General features: G+C 33.9%; 1 protein-coding gene and 2 pseudogenes across 1 annotated transcript; all 3 read right to left on the reverse strand.

Annotated features, from left to right (window-relative positions):
- Nucleotides 1-4,862: 4,862 nt before the first annotated feature.
- Nucleotides 4,863-9,406, reverse strand: LOC116116062 (annotated as a pseudogene).
- Nucleotides 9,407-12,619: 3,213 nt separating this feature from the next.
- On the reverse strand, nucleotides 12,620-14,457 carry LOC116116063 (mitochondrial import receptor subunit TOM5 homolog). Its single transcript, XM_031402164.1, has 3 exons — nucleotides 14,392-14,457; nucleotides 14,188-14,277; nucleotides 12,620-12,727 (listed from the first exon to the last, which is right to left on the reverse strand). The coding sequence occupies exons 1-3, from the start codon at nucleotides 14,455-14,457 to the stop codon at nucleotides 12,650-12,652; spliced, it is 234 nt and encodes a 77-aa protein (XP_031258024.1). The 3' UTR covers nucleotides 12,620-12,649.
- A 1,872-nt stretch (nucleotides 14,458-16,329) lies between these two features.
- Nucleotides 16,330-21,659, reverse strand: LOC116116064 (annotated as a pseudogene).
- Nucleotides 21,660-25,679: the final 4,020 nt, after the last annotated feature.

The raw sequence follows: 25,679 nt of genomic DNA on the forward strand, positions 1-25,679 counted from the left end.
ATAATTCATGTTTTAATAATACAATATTAAGATTTCAATTCATGTTTTAATAGTATTAGAGTTTCAATTTAGCACTTTAATTGCCTATTTTTGAAACGGATAGAAGATCGTGTCTTGGAACCAACAAATATAAGTGTCTTTGATGAAATTGTAAATGCAGTTGTTGCATGATTAATTGATGTGAAGCCACGGACAATTGTCAATTGTTTTAAGCATTGCAAAATTAGGACCCCCAATGTCGATGAATTGCAATTTACAAGTGAAGTGAATGAGGAGAATCAAAGAATCATTGTAGAATTGAGTGATCAGATTTGACAGTTTCACTATACTAATTAAATAGATATTAATGTCTTCTTCAATCATCCAAATAAGCAACAAGTCACATATGCTTTAACTGAATAAAAAATCATTGCTACAATTAGACAAGAATATAAAGGAAATAATAATAAGGATGATAATATAAAAAATCTCATGTCAAGAAACTTTAAACATGCTTGAGAAACTATAAATGTTTTGGCTTCAACAAAAAAATGTCAATGCTAGCGAGTAATTGTACTTGCAAGTTAAAAGATGTAATAACAACTCTAAGAAATAAATCGTTGTCCCAAACAACTTTAGATAAATATTTTTATTTCATTTTAAACCTTTAATGTAATATAACATACATTTTTTTGCAATATACAAATAATTATTACTATTTGGAGGCAACTTTCCTTAAGATGAGAATTAAAAATATTATAGCTTATTACAATGTGGAGTTTATTCTTATTTGTAACTATCCCAAATTGGGAATAAATTTTTTTATGACTTTATAGAGTTTATTCCTATATAGGGTATCACCATAGAGATATACTTTACTGTATATAAATTACCATGCTCTTGGACCGACGTCGAAGTTTCCAAACTATGGACAAATATGCAAACATATGTTTCGTGCTTTTTGAGTAATAGCAACAAGATCACGATATCATGGTGAGAATAGTAGTGCGTTTGGTTTATTATTTTGGATAAGATTTTAGGAATAATATTGAATAGTTAAATAGGGGAGTATTACAAGGTAAAATTTAAAAATTTATAAAAAAGTTTCTAGGTTTACTAATTTAATTAAACACCCTAACATATAAAATGACAAAAACACCTCCACCACCTACAGTGCCAGACTTCGGCCACCACCGCCAAAAATTGGCCGAAAAATTGCGTTACGACACAGACGGGTCAGATCTGTGTTGTAACGCGTCGTTATGGCCTTTTCCGGCCAGATCCACGGCCTGTTGTGGCCGCCAACGGCCGGAAAAGGCCAAAACGACTGCCATCTTGACGGCTAGATTGGTGAACTACCGGCCAGTGGCCGTCGTGGTATAGGCCGTTGTACAGCTTCCGGCTATCACCGACGGTGGTTGCCAGAATCTGGCAAGTATGGGTTGATGGAGGTGTTTTTGTTTATTTTTAAACTTTTTTTGGGGGGTATTTATGAAATTAATAAATTTAAAGGGTCTAAAAGTAATTAAAAAAATAGTAATATTTATGGAATAATGTGTCAAACAATATTTGGAGAATATGATTGGAAATATGGGTAGAAATATTGAACCAAACGCACCCTAGAATTTTCTACAAAAGATAACATTTGTTCGATGAAAAATAAAAATAAATATCAATAATTTAAATGATAGAGACTGCATACAAAAAGCCAAATGTCATCTTGTGCCAACCGTTTTGTGTTTTGACTTTTAAATTGTAAAAGAAGGGAGGAAGAAGAAAGATAAGATGGGAAAAAGAGAAAGAAGAATAAACATGGACCATCAAAGATAATAAAATTTTGTTCACCCTGAACATCTAATACAGGGGATTAACGCTATATGAAAGCTAACATTCAGACAATTCAAAATTTTGTCCAAGACAATGCCATTAAGAAAAGCAGTAGTTAAAACATGTGCAATTCATCGGTGTGAATGAGAACAGAATTTCCAAAGATGGGTTAGTGTTTGGTTCTTTCAGAACAAAACAATTGCAGGGCAAAATTTTATTAGATGGGTTTGAAACCTGACATCATGCTTTTCTTTACTAAAATTCCCACGAAAACAGAAAACATATTCTTCTTCTGAAGGCTTACTTTTACTTGTCAGATACATTACCAAATAAAGCTTGGAGAGAAGATAAAAGATGAACTCTAACAACAATTCCTGCTGTCTAAACATTATCCTCCATTCATCAAAACAAACATAAAGAGAACAAACCCTTCATCTTGTTTCTGTACGAAATTTCAAGTCACTCACAAGCATGAAAAGAACTAGTAGAGATAAATAATCAATTTTGATTATTCGGTGAAATTCTCTTATATATACATAATGATAAGAATCCAAATTCATGCACTGAAACAAATTAACCAATCACTAAATATCGATTCCACGTCCAAGAAACAATGCCCAGAAAGCGCATTCAAACCTAACCCTCAAATTAAAATAAAGTAGCAACAGTTTCTCAGTTTTACTAGGACCCAAGTACAGAGAAATTGAAATTTATTTCTTATCATATCCTAACACTTCTAATAAGGAGTTAAGATATTGATGAATTGAAAAAAAGAAAAAAACTTTAAAGCAACGAAATATTGAAGAAGTTAGAGAAGAAAGAGAGAGAGAAAAGCAAACCACGTGAGGGCCCATTTCTCCTCGTCGTGAATCTGAGAATGCCAGATGGTTTTCAGCTTATCAAGAGAAATCACGGAGTCCGCCATTGACGCTCTGTTAGAGAGAGAGTGTCTGTTCGATTTCGATGCTAGGGTTTTGGGTTTAGAGGGAAGTGAAAAGAGACTCGGGATGAGAGACCTATATTGCATTGGGCTTTACGACGCAATTACCAAAAAACCTTAGAAGAAAATGACCTTAGAAGATGTAAAGCTATAACTTATATAACCTTCATACATCGGTCAATAGCGGTCAACATATACATATATTATTTTTAGAGCTTATTACATTTTTCCCCTAAGGTACCGTAAAATAAAATTCACCCCTCAAGTATCTGAATGACATTTTACTCTTATAGTCATTACTCAGTTAATGTTTTCATAATCTAATTAAACATTTTACATGTTAATCAGTTAAATTAAACACTAATCCTAACAAATATACAATAGGGGAAATTGTTATTTATGTACCTAAAGGCAAATAATAATTCTCCAAAAGTTTTGAAATAACTTAAATTTTAGGTGTTAAAAAAATAAATAAAAATATTCATAAATATAAAATTAACTCATAATAATAAAAGTTTTAAATGGGTCAATAACAGTGACAGATTTTTTTTTTTTTGAAAAACATTAGGATAATGTTTGTTATTAGATAAAGTCCAGGGGTAGTTTTATTTTTATTTGTTATTTTTCTTAAATATAGTAATTTGTTTGCATAAATTGGTAGATTTTCTTAAATAAGTGGATTCTCATTAACCAATCAAAATAAACTGCAAAAAAGGTACCACACTATTCTGACACGTGGATGTCCCAGTCATTTATCATCCACTTCGTGCTGTCCACCACTCATTCAGAATTCCAGAGAGATTCAATTGAATTGAAGAGAGTATGGAGGCCACAGCAATTTGTGGGGCAGAAGCGGAGGACTACCATCGCCATGCATCCATTCTTCTTCTCAAGAACGCCAAATTCATCTGCCCTTGTCATTAAATCCATGGCCACCAGAAAACCTCTTCCATCTGCCACAAAACCTCAGTCCAGAAAGGTCAGTTTCTTACCCTCTTTTTCTGCCATCGTGACCTTAGTAGATAATATGAGAGCATTACTCTTGTTTGGGTTGGCCTAGAAGGAAGAATTTTTCTTTTTACTTATACTATTCTGCTTTAGTATGTTGTTACTGGTGCTCATATCAACTGTAAGAACAAAACCTAGCAGAAAGTGGTATCGCTCATTTGAGAATTTCAGTGCAATTTTCTCATTGCCCCGTGAAAAATGCAGAACACATTGTGTTTCCTCTGGGAGAGCCAGGCCCCGAACCGGCCACTGGCGACTAGTCCTCCGGTCAAGCTACTAACAAGAGTGGAGCAACTCAAACTACTGTCAAAAGCTGAGAAAGCCGCCTGTTATCAGCGGCTGAGAAGTTTGGTTTCTCTCTATCAGCCATTGAGAAACTGGGTCTCCTCTCTAAAGCAGAAGAGTTTGGAGTGCTTTCTGCAGCTACGGATCCTGGAACACAGGGGCTCTGTTCAGCCTTAGCTTGGGGCTACTGCTTTTAGGCCCCTCTGTGTTTATCTTGTGCCAGAAGATTATCCATGGCAGGTTGCCCTGCAAGTTGTTGTGGCTCGTTTCTGGTAGCTGGTGGTCTGCAGCTTTTGCTGCCGCAAATTGGTATCAATTTGCAGAAATCGAACTGAATTTGCTCTTAATGAGTTTATAATTGATATTGTTACGCTTTTTAGTTTTATCCTCCTGGTAATTGTCATCTAATGACATTATTCATTTGTAGCATCGAGTCAAATAAGAGGCAAATATCAAAACTTCAAACTAAAACTCAACAAAATCAGTATTCATTGAATTTCGCTACTGCTATGAATTTCAGTGTAAATGTGGCACAAATAAAGGTTGAGAGATGAAAATACAGATGATTTCATGAAAAAATACATGATTGCACCAAAATACCCTTCCATGTTATGTAAGCTTTTTTTAGTTCCTCAAGATAAATAGAAACCGCAAGAATCCTCTCATAAGCAGGCAGTTGCAACTATAAAAATCAGACAAGAATTTCTAGAATCTTCAGCCCCTCATTTTGTACTGTCAAAAAAGATCTTCTGGACTGTTTCAAGCTGGAACAGAACTGCGATTACCCCTCCTTGATGGCCACCCCTTCTATTTCCATTCTGATTCACCCTCCCTCTCCGCTACGTCCACCACTTGAACCCTTTGGTCGCGCTGAAAATTCCACCTGACTTCTAAATTCATTCCTACCCTCACCTTGGTTTCTGAATTCATTCCTGCCATAACCACGACCTCCACCAAAGTTCCCACGACCCTTGAAACTATCGTTGCGGAACGCAACTCTTCCGGAAGAAACCTACCTCTTCCACCGCCGCCACCACTAACTGCAAATACCAGTGATATCATTAAATCTTTCACATAATTATCATATTATTATAGTTAAGTTGGCTATGAGTAGTCAAAACTAATAAAAAGATGACTACACTGTCAACTAACCTCGAAGTTTGCTCTCTTTGCCTCAACTCTGCTTGACGATCCCCAATTGGTATAGGAGAAGCCTGTAATTTTTAATTTTTAAGTACATCGCATCAAATAAGCTCAGAATCAAACAATAGCGGGCAAGATAAAGTAAAGTTGGCTATTGAACCATCAGTACTTCAATCAACAATACTATCCAAAAGCTAGGTCCCAAAACCTACTTAACCCAATTTCCCCACTCCTATCACCTGAAATAACATTATACTAAAAATCAAGAAAGACACTTTGATATATGTGTAGCACTTCCTGGTAACCTTTGAAGCACAAATTTATATGATGCATTTGCCAAAAATTTATGTGGTAGCATGACAAGTACAAAGACCATCATGTAATGGTATCTGTATATGAAAAAATGGGAAATCATGTAAGCAAACACAAGCAAGGAGCAAAATAAGCCTCTATGACAATAAAGGAAACAAAAGTCATAAACCAACAGAGCGCATTGACCAAGTGAGTTAAGATTTTATAGTTTAACGGAGAGACATGCAATGTTTAAAGAATGGATATCCTTTTATGCCACCAGCTTATCTCTTGAGCAACATCCTTAGTTAAGCCTTAGACAGTAACACCCCTTTGCACTGCCAATTTAGTCAGCCTTCTAAGAGGACCTAACATAAGCAAATAGTCAAAGGCCAAAAAGTAAACAATATATTTATTTCCAATCTGGTTGAATCTGCAGTTGCAATCATAGAAGCCAGCAGATTGAATGCATTCACTAGAGATCATGAATACGATGAAACAAAGGGTCTTTCTTTCTTATCTTATGATAAACGCAATCCAAGTAACTGAAAATTTGTCAAAATAAACTAAATTAACTGAATTATCTTTTCGCCCAATTAACCTTACGTCTTAAAGAATTCATTTATTGAAGTTCTGAAACCACTTAACAATACATAAACTTTTAAACCCTCAAAATTATAAGGCAACTGAAGGTCGATTCATCTAATGTAATTCATTAAGTTCCTAGATATATTTATTAAAAGAAATATCTTGAAAGTTATATGTATTCTGTGCACCTTCAACTGTCAACCGATTAAGTTCATTATTATGAAGTTGTAAAAAACCACTTCTGAAAAGATAAAATACTAAAACCCAAAAACTACAACACAAATTAATTGGTATCCGCAATTTATCCATTACAACTCAGTACATCCCCAATATAGCTATGAAAGGAAACTGAGCCTGAACTAGAACAAGCTATATTAAATTTCCCAAACCAAAAACTTATCACCTCCATAAAATAACCGCATGCTATAAGTTCTATGCAGCCAGAAAGTGTCAAATCTGAGTTTATAACTTCTTATATATCACCTGGTATGATACAGAACAAAGAAGTAAAGAACATACCAAGAAATTGATGGATCCATTACAAAACGACTAGCCAGCAGTAAGGCGGACATTATTTTGGACACACTAATTTTGAGAAATTCATGTAAAGCATGAAGGAAGTGCCGAGGAAGTCGTCAAAACAAATCTAGTGAATGTCTTGCTTGACAATATTTTTAAACATGCCTCCTCAGAATTAGAGTAATAGAAACCTACTAATAGCTGATGTCATGCTCTCCTATGTTTCTATGCCCTCAAAAATGGGGCAAAGACAAAGAAAATCTGTGAAATAAATTTACCTCAGAGAGCACTAAGCCATAATTAGGAAATACATTTCTTTTTCTTCAAGTGTAATTAGGAAATGGATTAGCAAAAAGGAACTCCCATTTCCCATAATTGCCAAGAATCTTCACAAGATATAAATTGAGCTTATTTATTTAGTACACTATGATATAGACATACAACAAATTAGAACTTTAATTAAATACTAATTTGAAGCAAATATATGAACACAATTTACAGCAGGGATAGCGAGGTAAAAAGTGTACCTCAAGTGCACTCTGCACCGAACTCGGCATCTCAAATGCAACAAAGCCAAAACAATATCCTTGCTGCAGAACACAAATATAGGACCTTTAAAAACTGCATAAAAAAGGTCATGTGTGGTAGAGTAGATATCTCCAAAACAACCTTATTACTTCTGACTTGGATGCCATTTTTCTTAATAGGCCCAAATTTCTTAAATGCCTCCTCAAGCTGTGCAGGTGTTGCACTAAAAGATAAATTCCGTACATATATGGAGTAACCTTCACTGTAATGAGCGCAGAATAAAATAAATCATATATTTTAAGCAAAACATACAATACATAAATCTTAATATGTCTTCAAAATGTAACCCAGACATAGAAAAAATATCCTACCACATTGAACTCTATCTCACCATAAATTAGCACCTTTGTGTCTCAATAGATAGTAAACATATCTTGTTCACAATGAGTTCACATGCATGTCTCATACCAAGCAAGAATTCTGAAAGTCCAGACAGTACTCTTTCAAGTCAAATAACATTGCATACTTCCTCATTCACGCTGCTACTTTCAGGAGCATTGTCAATACTGGTAGCTGAAGTTTCTGGTGCAGGAGCAGGTTTTGCTGAACCAACTAACTGTTGATCAGTATTTGCTGGTGGTGGCTTCACATTATTGGTAGGGACATATGCTCGACTAGGTGTTGGATTACCTTTCGCTACTTTCAACTATTGAAACTCAGTCAGTATATAATTGTCAAAGGGTAACAACAGAATCCCAACGTTGCAAAAGATAAAACTAAAAACATCAAGAGAATCAACTCACAATTGAAGCATATGATTTCTTCTGAGGAAGATCCTCCTCAGTCACAGTTGCTGAATCATCAACTGTATGAACTCACTCTGAACAGAAACAACTGGTGGTTCAACAACTTCTTCTTCGATCACTGACCCTTCGTCCTTATCAGATGGATCATAGACTTCAGGACCATTATCAAGATCTTCACCTTCAATGGCGATTCGCCGGTCCACTGGAACATGTCTGTCATGAGCAGGCTCTGGAAAAAAAAAAAAAAGAAAAAAAAAAAGAACAGTTCTATAATTCGAGTCTGAAGTTAATTTTAGCATGATCTTTCATGAGAATAGAACTATGCCAACCTGGTGCCTGAGTCACATTGGCTGTAAAGCATTTTCATTAATGCTATTATTGAGTCAGAATTGATTGCAATGATTCACTCTCCTCAACAAATCTAAAAACATCATTCAAGACAAAGTAGCCTTTGTCTTGTGGAGCTAGAAAGAAAGTTTGAGTGAATTTCTTTCTCACATTGTCCTTTCCAGTTAAACTCCAGTCCTAGAACAATCACCCTTTCTCATATGACTCCTGTGCATCAGCCGTTTTTATTTCTGCTATGCAATCTTCGTAATTCAAGGACAGAATCTTGTCATTGATTGCCTGCTCCAAGTTAACAATGAAATTTTGTTTCAATTTATGCTAAAGCAGAGGTGTAAAATACATAATTCAATTCAATTTTAACAAATTTTAATTGAAGGTCATATTTTACACTAATCAATTTAAACGAACCCCGAAGAATCTGTCATGATAGTGAGACTGTTGTTTGGATAGGGTACATTTTTTATAATCTGTACCTTCTTCAAGATATCACTTATCGGTGACACAACTGTAAAAATTATCGAAATGCTGACATAAATTTTATTTACAGAAACTAATCATTTCCAGGCTCAAAAATCTCTAAAACCTACAACCTTAATTATTTTCATCGTCCATTCTTTCCAAACTAAGTAGCATCAGATTTCTTATGCCCTTTGCACATGCAACACAACTGAAATGCTAGCTCACACAATGATCAATGGATAATCACTATAATGCATAGGTCCTCATCTAAATAGAACACCACTATTCAACCATGCCAGTTAAATGACCTAATTTAGTGTAACAATGATTGGATCCATCTTTAGTATCAGCTGAAACCTACCAGCATCCAGTAAATACCTCATCTTCCAATTGGATCAGGAATTAGTAAAAAGTTTAAACAGTATGATCAAAAGATTAAAATTTCAACATGCATTTATATAAATTATGTCAAGTGTATTCCTACCGATCTTAGTTCCTGATAACTTACTTGCATGGTTGTCACTGTTGTCATAGCACCTTTGGCGTCTGGACGGCTCAGCAAACTAGAATCCTGGTAAAATCTGTGCACCAAACCCGGGGACTGGTGAAAATATGGTATACTGATCCACAAAGGCATTGCCAACAACTGGGCACTTGGAGCTGCACTGCCTTCTTGCGCTGCCATCTACAAGTTAGGAAACATTAACAATTAGCAAAACATATCTATAAACAAAGATTAATAAAAGAACATTTCCAAATGCACCAGGTGCCCTTTCTGTTGAAAGATTTTTTTTTTTTTTTTTAAATAAAAAAAGGCTACTATTTATGAATACAAGTAGTTATACTATATATTAAAAGGTACTTATAATAACAAGAAATACAAATACAAAACAGAGGCAATTCCAGTGCCCCAAGACTAAGTAAATTAAGATTAGATTGTTTCAGTGTTACAAGTGCACATCCAAGTTTAATATGAATACGCTATGAAACCGTGGAATCAAACTGGAATGGAAGGAGAGTTTCATAGTTGATCCGTGCCTTGGGTTCAGATAAACTTCATAAGTAAATAGAACCAAAAGGTAAATCAGTCACAACTTAAGAAATCTCCAATCTAGTAATAGGGGTATCATAACTAAGTACCACAACAGCTGAACCGTATAAATTCAGAAACAATTTGAATCAGTTTGCAAGCCCAGAAGCCATCAAAACATGTAAAGGAGACAAAATCCAAGAATGAAGATCTTTTGCTATCACTCAACAAAGTGCGAGGTTAACTAAATAAAGCAACAGTCAGAAAGAGCAAAGCACCATACAGACACCAGATAGCTATTCGCAAAGAGAGACAAAACAGCAAAAGACAAAGATAAAGTAAAAAATGCAACATACCCATAAGAAAAAGTCCACTAAAACAAGGAAAAAATTCCCATTTAATCGCAATAACAAACCCTAATTCCATTAAGCACAAAAACCCTGAAAAACACCTAAAGTAAACAACACAAAAAAAAAAAAAAAATAAAACAACCCGAAAGAAAAATCGAATTTTGAAATATGGTTTGATCCAGATCAGTGAGATAGTACAGCAAACAAGAAGTACAGATCAAAGGACAAAGATAAATGAAGCGAAAAAAGTCGGAAAGAAGGAAGAGAATACCTGGTAGTGGGTAGTTTGCGGTAGAGAGAAGAGGGAGGAGGTCTTAAAAGAGTGAGAAAAAGAGAAGTGAGTAAGCGTGAGAACGAAGAAAAGGATGGAAGGACAACGAGAGAAAGAGACAGAGATACTGAGAGATTTAAGAGAAAGAGAAAGATGAAAGGTTTTTATTTTTATATATATAAATATTATTCTCTTGACAAATATTGTGACATGAGATCAAACACGAAAGGTCTCTTTGGCTATTGGTTTTTGGTTTTTTTTTTTTTCAAATTAAGTTATTTGAATTGGTGATAAATTTCAGAATTTGGGTATTGACTTCTCAAGTGTTTTTTTGGGGTTTTATAACCTAATTTTCAATTTCATTTTTGGCGTGAATACAAAAAGGTAGGTAAGATTAGATTTTTTTTTTTTATAATTTATATAAAAATAGAAGTCTGAAATAGACTTTTACATAATTAGGTCCTCTATGAACCATTTCAGTGATTTAAAAAATCAATTAAATTTATATATTAAGGGGTAATTACATTGAGCCCCAATTTTTTTTTTTTTATGAAATGATAAAAAAAAAAAAAAATATAAATTTAGGAAGAGTGACCTCTCATTATTATTGTCAACTCTGGCACACTAATGAAGTTTTGAGCTGCTCTTTTTGCAATGGTCCTTGTGATTCGCATGACCATCTTTTCTTTAATTGCCCTTTCACAAAACTTATTTAGGAGGCTGTCCAATCTAAAGGTAATTTCTGAGCTCCTTTTTCTGGTTGGGATAATATTGTCTTATGGTGTGCAACCTCTTTCCGTGGCAAAGGCATTACTGCTACTATTAACAGATTACTATTTGGGGCTTCTATCTACATTATTTGGCAAGAAATGAACATCAAGCCGTGAAGCTATTGAAAAGCTTATTTGTGGAGAAGTTAGATTGCAGTTATTGTCTCTCAAATTCAAAAGAAATCCCAGAGTTCCTTCTACCTTGCAAAGATGGGATATTCCAGTTGCGTGAAGTGGATCCTCTTATAGTTGCTCTTTGATGCATACTACATAGACTTTTTTGTATAGTGGCCTCCTACTCACTTTGTCTTTCGGGGCTTGTTTTTGATGTGGCCCCTGCCTCGTTTTCATCTCTTGGGCATGTCCAAGATGATTCTAACGTGAGATTTTCCTATTTCTTTGTATTCTTTTTATTTTTTAATGAAATTACCGGATTACCCAAAAAAAGAAAAACCAATTGAACATTTTGAAGTAAATCTTATAAATATAAAAATTTAACGGCAAAAACTCAGGCCTGTTTGATATATTATTTGAAATATGATATTCTGAATAGTATAGGATAGGGTTCTAAGAATGTATTTAGTACATTTTTGAAAATATTTAAACAATTTGTTAATCCCCTACATTTGTTAATTTAGTTAAATACCTCTCTAAATAAAAGTTTATAAATTAACAAAAACACCTTTACTCACCCAATCGACTGTCAACAGTCGGCCACCACCGTCGGACGGTGGCCGACAGTCATCAAAATGGTGCACGACTGATTGGATTTGGCCAGTCGTGAACCAATCTGACATTTTTCGACCAGATCCACCGTTTCCAACTAGATCTACGACCAAATTTCTAGTCGTTGTTAACGACCAAAATCTAGTCATTGATAACGACCAAGATATGACCGTCATCAACAACCAAATCTAGTTGTTTTCGACCAGATCAACGCATGATCGATCAAATCTAACTAATCATGCGTCGTTCCGACGCTGGCGATGACCGACGGTGACAATGACTGGCAACCAACAATAGCTTGGATGGGTGAGGATGTTTTTATTAATTTATAAATTTTTATTGTGAAAGATAATTGTATGTTTTAAGTTAAATAGAATATGATTGAGTTTTTAACTAATTGTGTTTTTACTGTTTACATTAAATAGGATAGTAGAATAGTGTTTTAAAAAGTGTACCAAACAGGGGGTTAAATCTTGAAATCAACTATCCAGAACTGATACCTCAATATTTTGGTTTTCCTTTTGGCTTTCATAAATCTAGTACCTATAATTTTATTTGTTTATTTGTTTTTGTTTAATTGACATATTAAATTATAAACTGAAGAACATTACTCAACTAAAGAGTATACCACAAAAGTTATAACATAATCCTAAAATTGATCCACAAAATTATGAAATACACCTTCAGTTTTAGAAATAAGTATGGGGTGGGGAGAAAACCCACATGGCGTTTACTTCATTAGAAGATCAGCTCATTCTAAGGACGGGCACTCCATCATTTCTCATATTGCCATAAGATCACCATAATTGCGCATCAGAAAAATCGATCCAGCAAACAACCCAGCAGCACGCAGCAGTTTCTACAAGAAAAAGGGAAACCATGAAATCACACTTACCAGGAGACAAATTAGACATCTAATCGAAACTAATAAGACTCCACTGCATCTGAAGAGAACTAACGCTTAAAAAGAGTTCATTGTTTTCAATAATAAAATAACATTTAGGATTTAGCAATAGAATTTGAACATCAAGTTGAATGTAACTAATGTTTATCACAGCAGGCTCTGTAAAATATAAATCACAAGGTAAAGGAAAAAGAACAAGCACATCAGCCGGAGCTTATTTCAATATGCACTCTAGATCCCAAATCTCATTCCTTTTTTACCATAAATTTTCTAGGTCTGACATGTAATCTGGAGCCGGTTCTAAACTTACTCAGATCAGAAACAAATGTTTCTATTAACTTTTCAACAGTTTTTCAACAAGCCCTTAATCTAAATATGAAATAATCACGAGGCAAACTATGAAATGCAGAAACCTGAATGCATTAAGGAATGACTGAATCCATTGATTCCAATCTAAGAAACTAATTCAGGATTCGACTTTTGCAGGTAAAAAATTTAACATTGTTATGTGCTAAAATGGCGTTCACTTTAAATCAGTATATGAATGGAAGAAGCACCCTACCACCAGCCACACATATCCATCATTCATGAAACCTAGGACATCTAATACAGGGGTATTAACGCTATATGAAAGCTAACATTCAGACAATTCAAAATTTTGTCCAAAGACAATGCCATTAAGAAAAGCAGTAGTTAAAACATGTGCAATTCATCGGGTGAAATGAGAACAGAATTTCCAAAGATGGGTTAGTGTTTGGTTCTTTCAGAACAAAACAAATGCAGGGCAAAATTTATTAGATGGGTTTGAAACCTGACATCATGCTTTTCTTTACTAAAATTCCCACGAAAACAGAAAACATATTCTTCTTCTGAAGGCTTACTTTACTTGTCAGATACATTACCAAATAAAGCTTGGAGAGAGAGAAAAGATGAACTCTAACAACAATTCCTGCTGTCTAAACTTATCCTCCATTCATCAAAACAAACATAAAGAGAAACAAACCCTTCATCTTGTTTCTTGTACGAAATTTCAAGTCACTCCACAAGCATGAAAAAGAACTAGTAGAGATAAAATAATCAATTTTGATTATTCGGTGAAATTCTCTTATATTACATAATGATAAGAATCCAAATTCATGCACTGAAACAAATTAACCATCACTAAAATATCGATTCCACGTCCAAGAAACAATGCCAGAAGAGCGCATTCAAAACTAACCCTCAAATAAAATAAAGTAGCAACAGTTTCTCAGTTTTACTAGGACCCAAGTACAGAGAAATTGAAATTTATTTCTTATCATATCCTAACACTCTAAATAAGGAGTTAAGATATTGATGAATTGAAAAAAAAAAAAAATTAAGCAACGAAATATTGAAGAAGTTAGAGAAGAAAGAGAGAGAGAGAAAGCAAACACGTTGAGGGCCCATTTCTCCTCGTCGTGAATCTGAGAATGCCAGATGGTTTTCAGCTTATCAAGAGAATCACGGAGTCCGCCATTGACGCTCTGTTAGAGAGAGAGTGTCTGTTCGATTTCGATGCTAGGGTTTGGGTTTAGAGGGAAGCTAAAGAGACTCTGGATGAGAGACCTATATTGCATTGGGCTTTACGACGCAATTACCAAAATAACCTTAGAAGAAAAGACCTTAGAAGATGTAAAGCTATAACTTATATAACCTTCATACATCGGTAATAGCGGTCAACATATACATATATTTATTTTTAGAGCTTATTACATTTTTCCCTAAGGTACCGTAAAAAAAAATTCACCCCTAAGTATCTGAAATGACATTTTACTCCTTATAGTCATTACTCAGTTAATGTTTTCATAATCTAATTAATACATTTTACATGTTAATCAGTTAAATTAAACACTAATCCTAACAAAATATAACAATAGGGGATAAATTGTTATTATGATACCTAAAGGGCAAATAATAAAATTTCCAAAAGTTTGAAATAACTAAATTTTAGGTGTTAAAAAAATAAATAAAAATATTCATAAATATAAAATTAACTCATAATAATAAAAGTTTTAAATGGGTCAATAAACAGTGACAGATTTTTTTTTTTTTTGAAAAAACTTAGGATAATGTTTGTTATTAGATAAAGTCCAGGGGTAGTTTATTTTTATTTGTTATTTCTTAAATATAGTAATTGTTTGCATAAAATTGGTAGTTTTTCTTAAATAAGATGGATTCTCATTAACCAATCAAAATAACATGCAAAAAAGGTACCACACGTATTCTGACACGTGGATGTCCCAGTCATTTATCATCCACTTCTGTGCTGTCCACCACTCATTCAGAATTTCCAGAGAGATTCAATTGAATTGAAGAGAGTATGGAGGCCACAGCAATTTTGGGAGCAGAAGCGGAGGACTACAATCGCATGCATCCATCTTCCTCCAAGAACGCCAAATTCATCTGCCCTTGTCATTAAATCCATGGCCACCCACCAGAAACCTCTTCCATCTGCCACCAAAACCGTCAGCTCCAGAAAGGTCAGTTTTTACCCTCTTTTTTCTGCCATCGTGACCGTAGTAGATAATATGAGAGCATTACTCTTGTTTGGGTTGGCCTAGAAGGAAGAATTTTTCTTTTTACTTATACTATTCTGCTTTAGTATGTTGTTACTGGTGCTCAAATCAACTGTAAGAACAAAAACCTAGCAGAAAGTGGTATATGCTCATTTGAGAATTTCAGTGCAATTTTCTCATTAGCCCCATGGTGAAAAATGCAGAACACAGTTGTGTTTCCTCTGGGAGAGCCAGGCCCCAGGAACCGGCCACTGGCGACTAGTCCTCCGGTCAAGCTACTAACAAGAGTGGAGCAACTCAAACAATACTGTCAAAAGCTGGAGAAAGCCGGCCTGTTATCAGCGGCTGAGAAGTTTGGTTTCTCTCTATCAGCCATTGAGAAAACTGGGTCTCCTCTCTAAAGCAGAAGAGTTTGGAGTGTTTCTGCAGCTACGGATCCTGGAACACCAGGGGCTCTGTTCAGCCTTAGCTTGGGGCTACTGCTTTTAGGCCCCTCTTGTGGTTATCTTGTGCCAGAAGATTTCCATGGCAGGTTGCCTGCAAGTTGTGGGCTCTAGTTTCTGTAGCTGGTGGGTCTGCAGCTTTTGCTGCCGCAAATTGGTATCAATTTGCAGAAATCGAATGAATTTGCTTTAATGAGTTTTATAATTGATATTGTTACGCTTTTTAGTTTTATCCTCCTGTGTAATTGTCATCTAATGACATTATTCATTTGTAGCATCGAGTCAAATAAGAGGCAAATATCAAAACTTCAAACTAAAACATCAACAAAATCAGTATTCATTGAATTTCGCTACTGCTATGAATTTCAGTGTAAATGTGGGCACAAATAAAGGTTGAGAGATGAAAATACAGATGATTTCATGAAAAAAAATACATGATTGCACCAAAATACCCTTCCATGTTATGTAAGCTTTTTATGAAGTTCCTCAAGATAAAATAGAAACCGCAAGAATCCTCTCATAAGCAGGCAGTTGCAACTATAAAAATCAGACAAGAATTTCTAGAATCTTCAAGCCCTCATTTTGTACTGTCAAAAAAGATCTTCTGGACTGTTTCAAGCTGGAACAGAACTGCGATTACCCCTCCTTGATGGCACACCCTTCTATTTCCATTCTGATTCACCCGTCCCTCTCCGCTACGTCCACCACTTGAACCCTTTGGTCGCGCTGAAAATTCACCCTGACTTCTAAATTCATTCCTACCCTCACCTTGGTTTCTGAATTCATTCCTGCCATAACCACGACCTCCACCAAAGTTCCACGACCCTTGAAACTATCGTTGCGGAACGCAACTCTTCCGGAAGAAAACCTACCTCTTCCCCCGCCGCCACCACTAACTGCAAAATAACCAGTGATCATTAACCACATAATTTATCATATATATAGTTAAGTTGGCTTATGAGTAGTCAAAACTAATAAAAAGATGACTACACTGTCAACTAACCTCGAGAGTTTGCTCTCTTTGCCTCAACATCTGCTTGACGATCCCAATTGGTATAGGAGAAGCCTGTAATTTTTAATTTTTTAAGTACATCGCATCAAATAAGCTCAGAATCAAACAATAGCGGGCAAGATAAAGTAAAGTTGGCTATTGAACATCAGTACTATACAATCAAATATACCAAAAGCAGGTCCCAAAACCTACTTAACCCAATTTCCCCACTCCTATCACCTGAAAAACATTTACTAAAAATCAAGAAAGACACTTTGATATAATGTGTAGCATTCCTGGTAACTCTTATGAAGCACAAATTTATTGATGCATTTGCCAAAATTTATGTGGTAGCATGACAAGTACAAAGACCATCATGTATGGTATCTGTATAGAAAAAATGGGAATCATGTAAGCAAATCAAGCAACGGAAGACAAAAAATAAGCCTTCTATGACAATAAAGGAAACAAAGATCATAAACCAACAGAGCGCATTGACCAAGTGAGTTAAGATTTTATAGTTTAACAGGAGAGACATGCAATGTTTAAAGAATGGATATCCTTTTATGCCACCAGCTTCATCTCTTGAGCAACATCCTTAGTTAAGCCTTAGACAGTAACACCCCTTGCACTGCCAATTTAGTCAGGCCTTCTAAGAAGGACCTAACATAAGCAAATAGTCAAAGGCCAAAAAGTAAACAATAATTTATTTCCAATCTGGTTGAATCTGCAGTTGCAACATAGAAGCCAGCAGATTGAATGCATTCACTAGAGATCATGAATACGATGAAGACAAAGGGTCTTTCTTTCTTATCTTATGATAAAACGCAATCCAAGTAACTGAAAATTTGTCAAAATAAACTAAATTAACTGATATCTTTTCGCCAGATTAACCTTACGTCTTAAAGAATTCATTTATTGAAGTTCTGAAACACTTAACAATACATAAACTTTTAAACCCTCAAAATTATAGGCAAAATGAATAGGTGATATCATCTAATGTAATCATTAAGTTCCTAGAATATATTTATAAAAAAAATATCTTGAAAGTATATAGTATTCTGTGCACCTTCAACTGTCAACCGATTAAGTTCATTATTATGAAGTTGTAAAAAACCACTTCTGAAAAGATAAAATACTAAAACCCAAAACTACAACACAAATTAATGGTATCCGCAATTATCCATTACAACTCAGTACATCCCATAAATAGCTATGAAGGAAACTGAGCCTGAACTAGAACAAGCTATATTAAATTTCCAAACAACAAAACTTATCACCTCCATAAATAACCGCATGCTATAAGTTCTATGCAGCCAAGAAAGTGTCAAATCTGAGTTTATAAACTTCATATAATCACCTGGTATGATACAGAACAAAGAAGTAAAGAACATACAAGAAATTGATGGATCCATTACAAAACGACTAGGGCCAGCAGTAAGGCGGACATTATTTTGGACACACTAATTTGAGAAATTCATGTAAAGCGATGAAGGAAGTGCCAGAGGAAGTCGTCAAAACAAATCTAGTGAATGTCTTGCTTGACAATATTTTTAAACATGCGCTCCTCAGAATAGAGTAATAGAAAACTACTAATAGCTGATGTCATGCTCTCCTATGTTTCTATTGCCCTCAAAAATGGGGCAAAGACAAAGAAAATCTGTGAAATAAATTTAAATCGAGAGCACTAAGCCATAATTAGGAAATACATTTCTTTTTCTTCAAAGTGTAATTAGGAAATGGATTAGCAAAAAGGAACCCATTTCCCATAAATTGCCAAGAATATCTTCACAAGATATAAAATTGAGCTTATTTATTTAGTACACTATGATATAGACATACAACTAAAATTAGAACTTTAATTAAAATACATTTGAAGCAAATAATATAGAACACAATTTACAGCAGGGATAGCGAGGTAAAAAGTGTACCTCAAGTGCATCTGCACCGAACTCGGCATCTCAAATGCAACAAAGCCAAAACAATATCCTTGCTGCAGAACACAAATATAGGACCTTTAAAAACTGCATAAAAAGGTCATGTGTGGTAGAGTAAGATATAATCCAAAACAAACCTTATTATTCTGACTGGATGCCATTTTCTAATAGGCCCAAATTTCTTAATGCCTCCTCAAGCTGTGCAGGTGTTGCACTAAAGATAAATCGTACATATATGGAGTAACCTTCAGCTGTAATGAGCAGAATAAATAAATCATAATTTTTAGCAAAACATACAAATACATACATCTAATATGTCTTCAAATGTAACCCAGACATAGAAAAAAAATATCTACCACATTGAACTCATCTCACCATAAATTAGCACCTTTGTGTCTCAATAGATAGTAAACATATCTTGTTCACAATGAGTTCACATGCATGTCTCATACCAAGCAAGAATTCTGAAAGTCCAGACAGTACTCTTTCAAGTCAAAGTAACATGTGCATACCTTCCTCATTCACGCTGCTACTTCAGGAGCATGTCAATATGGTAGCTGAAGTTCTGGTGCAGGAGCAGGTTTTGCTGAACCAAACTAACTGTTGATCAGTATTTGCTGGTGGTGGCTTCACATATTGGTAGGGGCATATGCTGACTAGGTGTGTGGATTACCTTTCGCTACTTTCAATATATGAAACTCAGTCAGTATATAATTGTCAAAGGGTAACAACAGAAATCCCAAACGTTGCCAAAGATAAAACTAAAAACATCAAGAGATCAACTCACAATTGAAGCATATGATTTCTTCTGAGGAAGATCCTCCTCAGTCACAGTTGCTGAATCATCAACTGTATGAATCTCACTGAACAGAAACAACTGGTGGTTCAAAACTTCTTCTCGATCACTGACCCTTCGTCCTTATCAGATGGATCATAGACTTCAGGACCATTATCAAGATCTTCACCTTCAAGGCGATTGCCCGGTCCATGGAACATGATCGTGATCAGAGCAGGCTCTGGAAAAAAGAAAAAAAGAAAAAAAAAAAAAAAAAAGAAACAGTTCTATAATTCGAGTCTGAAGTTATTTTAGCATGATCTTCATGAGAATAGAACTATGCAACCTGGTGCCTGTCACATTGGTTAAGCATTTTCATAATGCTATTATTTGAGTCAGAAATGATTTGCAATGATTCACTCTCCAACAAATCTAAAAACATCATTCAAGACAAAGTAGCCTTTGTCTTGTGGAGCTAGAAAGAAAGTTTGAGTGAATTTCTTCTCACATTGTCCTTTCCAGTTAAACATCCAGTCACTAGAACAATCACCCCTTCTATATGACTCCGTGATCAGCCGTTTTATTCTGCTATGCAATCTTCGTAATTCAAGGACAGAATCTTGTCATTGATTGCCTGCTCCAAGTTAACAATGAAATTTGTTTATCAATTTATGCTAAAGCAGGTGTGAAAATACATAAATTCAATTCAATTTTAACAAATTTAATTGAAGGTCATATTTTACACTAATCAATTTAAACGAACCCCGAAGAATCTGTCATTGATAGTGAGACTGTTGTTTGGATAGGGTAACTTTATTTTAATCTGTAATTCTTCAAGATATACTTATCGGATGACAAAACTGTAAAATTATCGAAATGCTGACAATAAATTTATTTATCAGAAACTAATCATTTCCAGGCTCAAAAATCTCTAAAACCTACAACCTTAATTATTCATGTCCATTCTTTCCAAACTAAGTAGCATCAGATTTCTATGCCCTTTGCACATGCAACACAACTGAAATGCATAGCTCACACAAGATCAATGGATAATCACTATAATGCATAGGTCCTCATCTAAATAGAACACCACTTTCAACCATGCCAGTTAAATGACCTAATTTAGTGTAACAATGATTGGATCCACTTTAGGTATCAGCTGAAACCTACCAGCATCCAGTAAATACCTCATCTTCCAATTGGATCAGGAATTAGTAAAAAGTTTAAACAGTATGATGCAAAAGATTAAAATTTCAACATGCATTTATAAATTATGTGCAAGTGTATTCCTACCGATCTTAGTTCCCGATAACTTACTTGCATGGTTGTCACTGTTGTCATAGCACTTGGCGTCTGGACGGTCAGCAAACTAGAATCCTGGTAAAATCTGTGCACCAAACCCGGGGACTGGTGAAGAATATGGTAATACTGATCCACAAAGGCATTGCCAACAACTTGGGCACTTGGAGCTGCACTGCCTTTTGCGCTGCCATCTACAAGTTAGGAAAACATTAACATATAGCAAAACATATCTATAAACAAAAGATTAAATAAAAAGAACATTTCCAAAATGCACCAGGTGCCCCTTTCTGTTGAAAGATTTTTTTTTTTTTTAAATAAAAAAAGGCTACTATTTGAATACAAAGTAGTTATACTATATATTAAAGGTACTTATAAAATAAACAAGAATACAAATACAAAACAGAGGCAATTCCAGTGCCCCAGAAGACTAAGTAAATTAAGATATAGATGTTTCAGTGTACAAGTGCACATCCAAGTTTAATATGAATACGCTATGAAACCGTGGAATCAAACTGGAATGGAAGGAGAGATTTCATAGTGATCCGTGCCTTGGGTTCAGATAAACTTCATAAAGTAAATAGAACCAAAAGGTAAATCAGTCACAACTTAAGAAATCTCCAACTAGTAATAGGGGTATCATAAACTAAGTACCACAACAGCTGAACCGTATAAATTCAGAAACAATTTGAATCAGTTTGCAAGCCCAGAAGCCATCAAAACATGTAAAGGAGACAAAATCCAAGAATGAAGATCTTTTGCTATCAATCAAGCAAAGTGCGAGGTTAACTAATAAAAGCAACAGTCAGAAAGAGCAAAACACATACAGACACCAGATAGCTATTCGCAAAGAGAGACAAAAACAGCAAAAGACAAAGATAAAGTAAAAAATGCAACATACCCATAAGAAAAAGTCCACTAAAAAAAGGAAAAAATTCACATTTAATGCAATAACAAACCCTAATTCCATTAAAGCACAAAAACCCTGAAAAACCCTAAAGAAAAACACAAAAATAAGAAAAAAAATTAAAACAACCCCGAAAGAAAAATCGAATTTGAAATATGGGTTGATCCAGATCAGTGAGATAGTACAGCAACAAGAAGTACAGATCAAAGGAAAACATAAGTAAAGAAGCGAAAAAAGTCGGAAAGAAGGAAGAAGAGTACCTGGTAGTGGTAGTTTGCGGTAGAGAAGAAGAGGGAGGAGGAGATCTTAAAAGAGTGAGAAAAAGAGAAAGTGAGGAAGCGTGAGAACGAAGAAAAGGATGAAGGACAAACGAGAGAAAAGAGCAGAGATACTGAAGAGAGATTTAGAGAAAGGAGAGATGAAAGGTTTTTATTTTTATATATATAAATATTATTCTCTTGCAAATATTGTGACATGAGATCAAACAAAGAAAGGTCTCTTTGGCTATTGGTTTGGTTTTTTTTTTTTTCAATTAAAGTTATTTGAAATTGGTGATAATTCAGAATTTGGGTATTGACTTCTCAAGGTTTTTTGGGGTTTATTACCTAATTTTCAATTTCATTTTTGGCGTGAATACAAAAGGTAGGTAAGATTAGATTTTTTTTTTTTATTATATAAAAATAGAAGTCTGAAAAAGACTTTTACATAATTAGGTCCTCTATGAACCATTTGTGATTTAAAAAATCAATTAAATTTATATTAAGGGGTAATTACATTGAGCCCCAATTTTTTTTTTATGAAATGATAAAAAAAAAGATTATTTAGGAGAGGACCTCTCATATTATTGTTTTTAATCAACCTTCTTCTGAAATCTAATAAAAAATATAGTGGGCTATGGGGACCTCTCATTTTTTTTTTTTTAAAAAAGATAAAATGTCTATATTTATGTGTTTACTCAGATTATCTTAGGCTATACAAGAATATATTAGAGATTTGATTATTCATTAGAATGATATAAGTTTGTTTCACCCTTCCGCTATTATGTTACAATATTATACATTAATTACTCTTTGTACTTGTGCTTATTGTATTTATGATTTATGTCTTCAAGAGCTAACGATTATTCTACACCATCTGCATATAAGCAAAATTCTAATTTAGTAGTGACTTTTAGTGTTTTTACACCCATATAAGACTCTCTTTGTGCTTGTACTTAAAGTTTTTCAAATAAGCATACAACACCACCAAATATCATATTTGAACAATCATCACTACATCTATAACAATCATTCAAAATCAACAAGCAAATCCAAAAACATTTCTACTTTTTTTTTTTTTTTCCGTATAATCTTACATAATATTTAATGTTATAAGTTTATTGAAAATGTAAGCAAAAGTTTTAGATTTACAATGAGTTGAACAATACAGTAAAACCTCTCTATAGTCATAATGGTGGAACTAACTAAATTTAACTTGAGGAGGTTATAACTTAATAGAGATTTAGTTACAAAAATTATTATTTATAATTCATGTTTTAATAATACAATATTAAGATTTCAATTCATGTTTATAGTATTAGAGTTCAATTTAGCACTTTAATTGCCTATTTTTGAAACGGATAGAAGATCGTGTCTTGGAACCAACAAATATAAGTGTCTTTGGATGAAATTGTAAATGCAGTTGTGCATGATTAATTGAGTGAAGCCACGGACAATTGTCAATTGTTTTAAGCATTGCAAAATTAGGACCCCAATGTCGATGAATTGCAATTACAAGTGAAGTGAATGAGGAGAATCAAAGAATCATTGTAGAATTGAGTGATCAGATTTGACAGTTTCACTATACTAATTAAATAGATATTATGTCTTCTTCAAAATCCAAATAAGCAACAAGTCACTATGCTTTAACTGAATAAAAAATCATTGCTACATTAGACAAGAATTAAAGGAAATAATAATAAGGATGATAATATAAAAAATCTCATGTCAAGAAACTTAAACAGCTTGAGAAACTATAAATGTTTTGGCTTCAACAAAAAAAATGTCAATGCTAGCGAGTAATTGTACTTGCAAGTTAAAGATGTAAAACAACTCTAAGAAATAATCGTTGTCCCAAACAACTTTAGATAAATATTTATTTCATTTTAAACCTTAATGTAATATAACATACATTTTTTTGCCATATACAATAATTATTACTATTTGGAGGCAACTTTCCTTAAGATGGAAAAATAAAATATTATAGCTTATTACAATGTGGAGTTTATTTTATTGTAAATCCCAAATTGGGAATAAATTTTTTTATGACTTTATAGAGTTTATTCCTATATAGGGTATCACCATAGAGATTTACTTTACTGTATATAAATACCATGCTCTTGGACCGACGTCGAAGTTTCCAAACTATGGACAAATATGCAAACATATGTTTCGTGCTTTTTGAGTAATAGCAACAAGATCACGATATCATGGTGAGAATAGTAGTGCGTTTTTTTTATTTGGATAAGATTTTAGGAATAATATTGAATAGTTAAATAGGGGAGTATTACAAGGTAAAATTTAAAAATTTATAAAAAAGTTTCTAGGTTTACTAATTTAATTAAACACCCTAACATATAAAAAGACAAAACACCTCCACCACCTACAGTGCCAGACTTCGGCCAACACGCCAAAAATTGGCCGAAAAATTGCGTTACGACACAGACGGGTCAGATCTGTGTTTTAACGCGTCGTTATGGCCTTTTCCGGCCAGATCCACGGCTGTTGTGGCCGCCAACGGCCGGAAAAGGCCAAAAGACTGCCATCTTGACGGCGATTGGTGAACTACCGGCCAGTGGCCGTCGTGGTATAGGCGTGTTGTACAGCTTCCGGCTATCACGCACGGTGGTTGCCAGAATCTGGCAAGTATGGGTTGATGGAGGTGTTTTTGTTTATTTTTAAACTTTTTTGGGGGGTATTTATGAAATTAATAAATTTAAAGGGTCTAAAAGTAATTAAAAAAATAGTAATATTTATGGAATAATGTGTCAAACAATATTTGGAGAATATGATTGGAAATATGGGTAGAAATATTGAACCAAACGCACCCTAGAATTTTCTACAAAAGATAACATTTGTTCGATGAAAAATAAAAATAAATATCATATATTTAAATGATAGAGACTGCATACAAAAAGCCAAATGTCATCTTGTGCCAACCGTTTTTGGTTTTGACTTTTAAATTGTAAAAGAAGGGAGGAAGAAGAAAGATAAGTGGGAAAAAGAGAAAGAAGAATAAACATGGACATCAAAGATAATAAAATTTGTTCGAAGAATGAAATACTCTTTTAAAATTAACAAAACTATAACACAATCTTTGTTTTATATCCTTAATTTATGCTATTTTTGAATCAATTTTTAAAATAATTGATCCTAAATAAAATACCCTTTTTCACCATTATACATTCACGGGCTGAAAAGGCTAAAACCATTAAATGGCCTCGGCGATTTGAACTCAAGACCACGTAGAAAGCCATAGGTCCATCGGGCTTTAATCCCAAAATATAAAGTTGCATAAGAGAGTGAGTGGCAGTTTTACATCACAACTGTAAATCTAAATAATATAATTTCTTAATTATCAAAAATCCCCAAAGAATATAAAAAAATATTATTATAAATATAAAAGTCTTAATAAGTCTCAAAAATCGTTTGGGTTCTTGAAGGACAAATAAAATGTACATTTAAGAAAAATTAAAAAATTATTCGATAATTGTAATATTTAACTCAGTGAAGAAAATCTCATTAATTTAACTTAATCAATATATACAAAATTAATTCAATATATAAATTTAATATCCAAATAATTAGTTTTCAAATAATTTTATCATTATACTTATGAGTTATCACTGAAAATTAATTTTCATTTAAGAGAGCTTAATATCCAAAGTTAATATTCCAAGTTTTAAACCCCTAATTTTTAGGTAAATTCAGATAATCCAACATTTTTTGTAGACTAACCAAAAAACCCCTCAAATCTGGCA

This window comes from Pistacia vera, unplaced genomic scaffold (assembly GCF_008641045.1).
Source record: "Pistacia vera cultivar Batoury unplaced genomic scaffold, PisVer_v2 Contig760, whole genome shotgun sequence".
Classification (NCBI taxonomy): domain Eukaryota; kingdom Viridiplantae; phylum Streptophyta; class Magnoliopsida; order Sapindales; family Anacardiaceae; genus Pistacia; species Pistacia vera.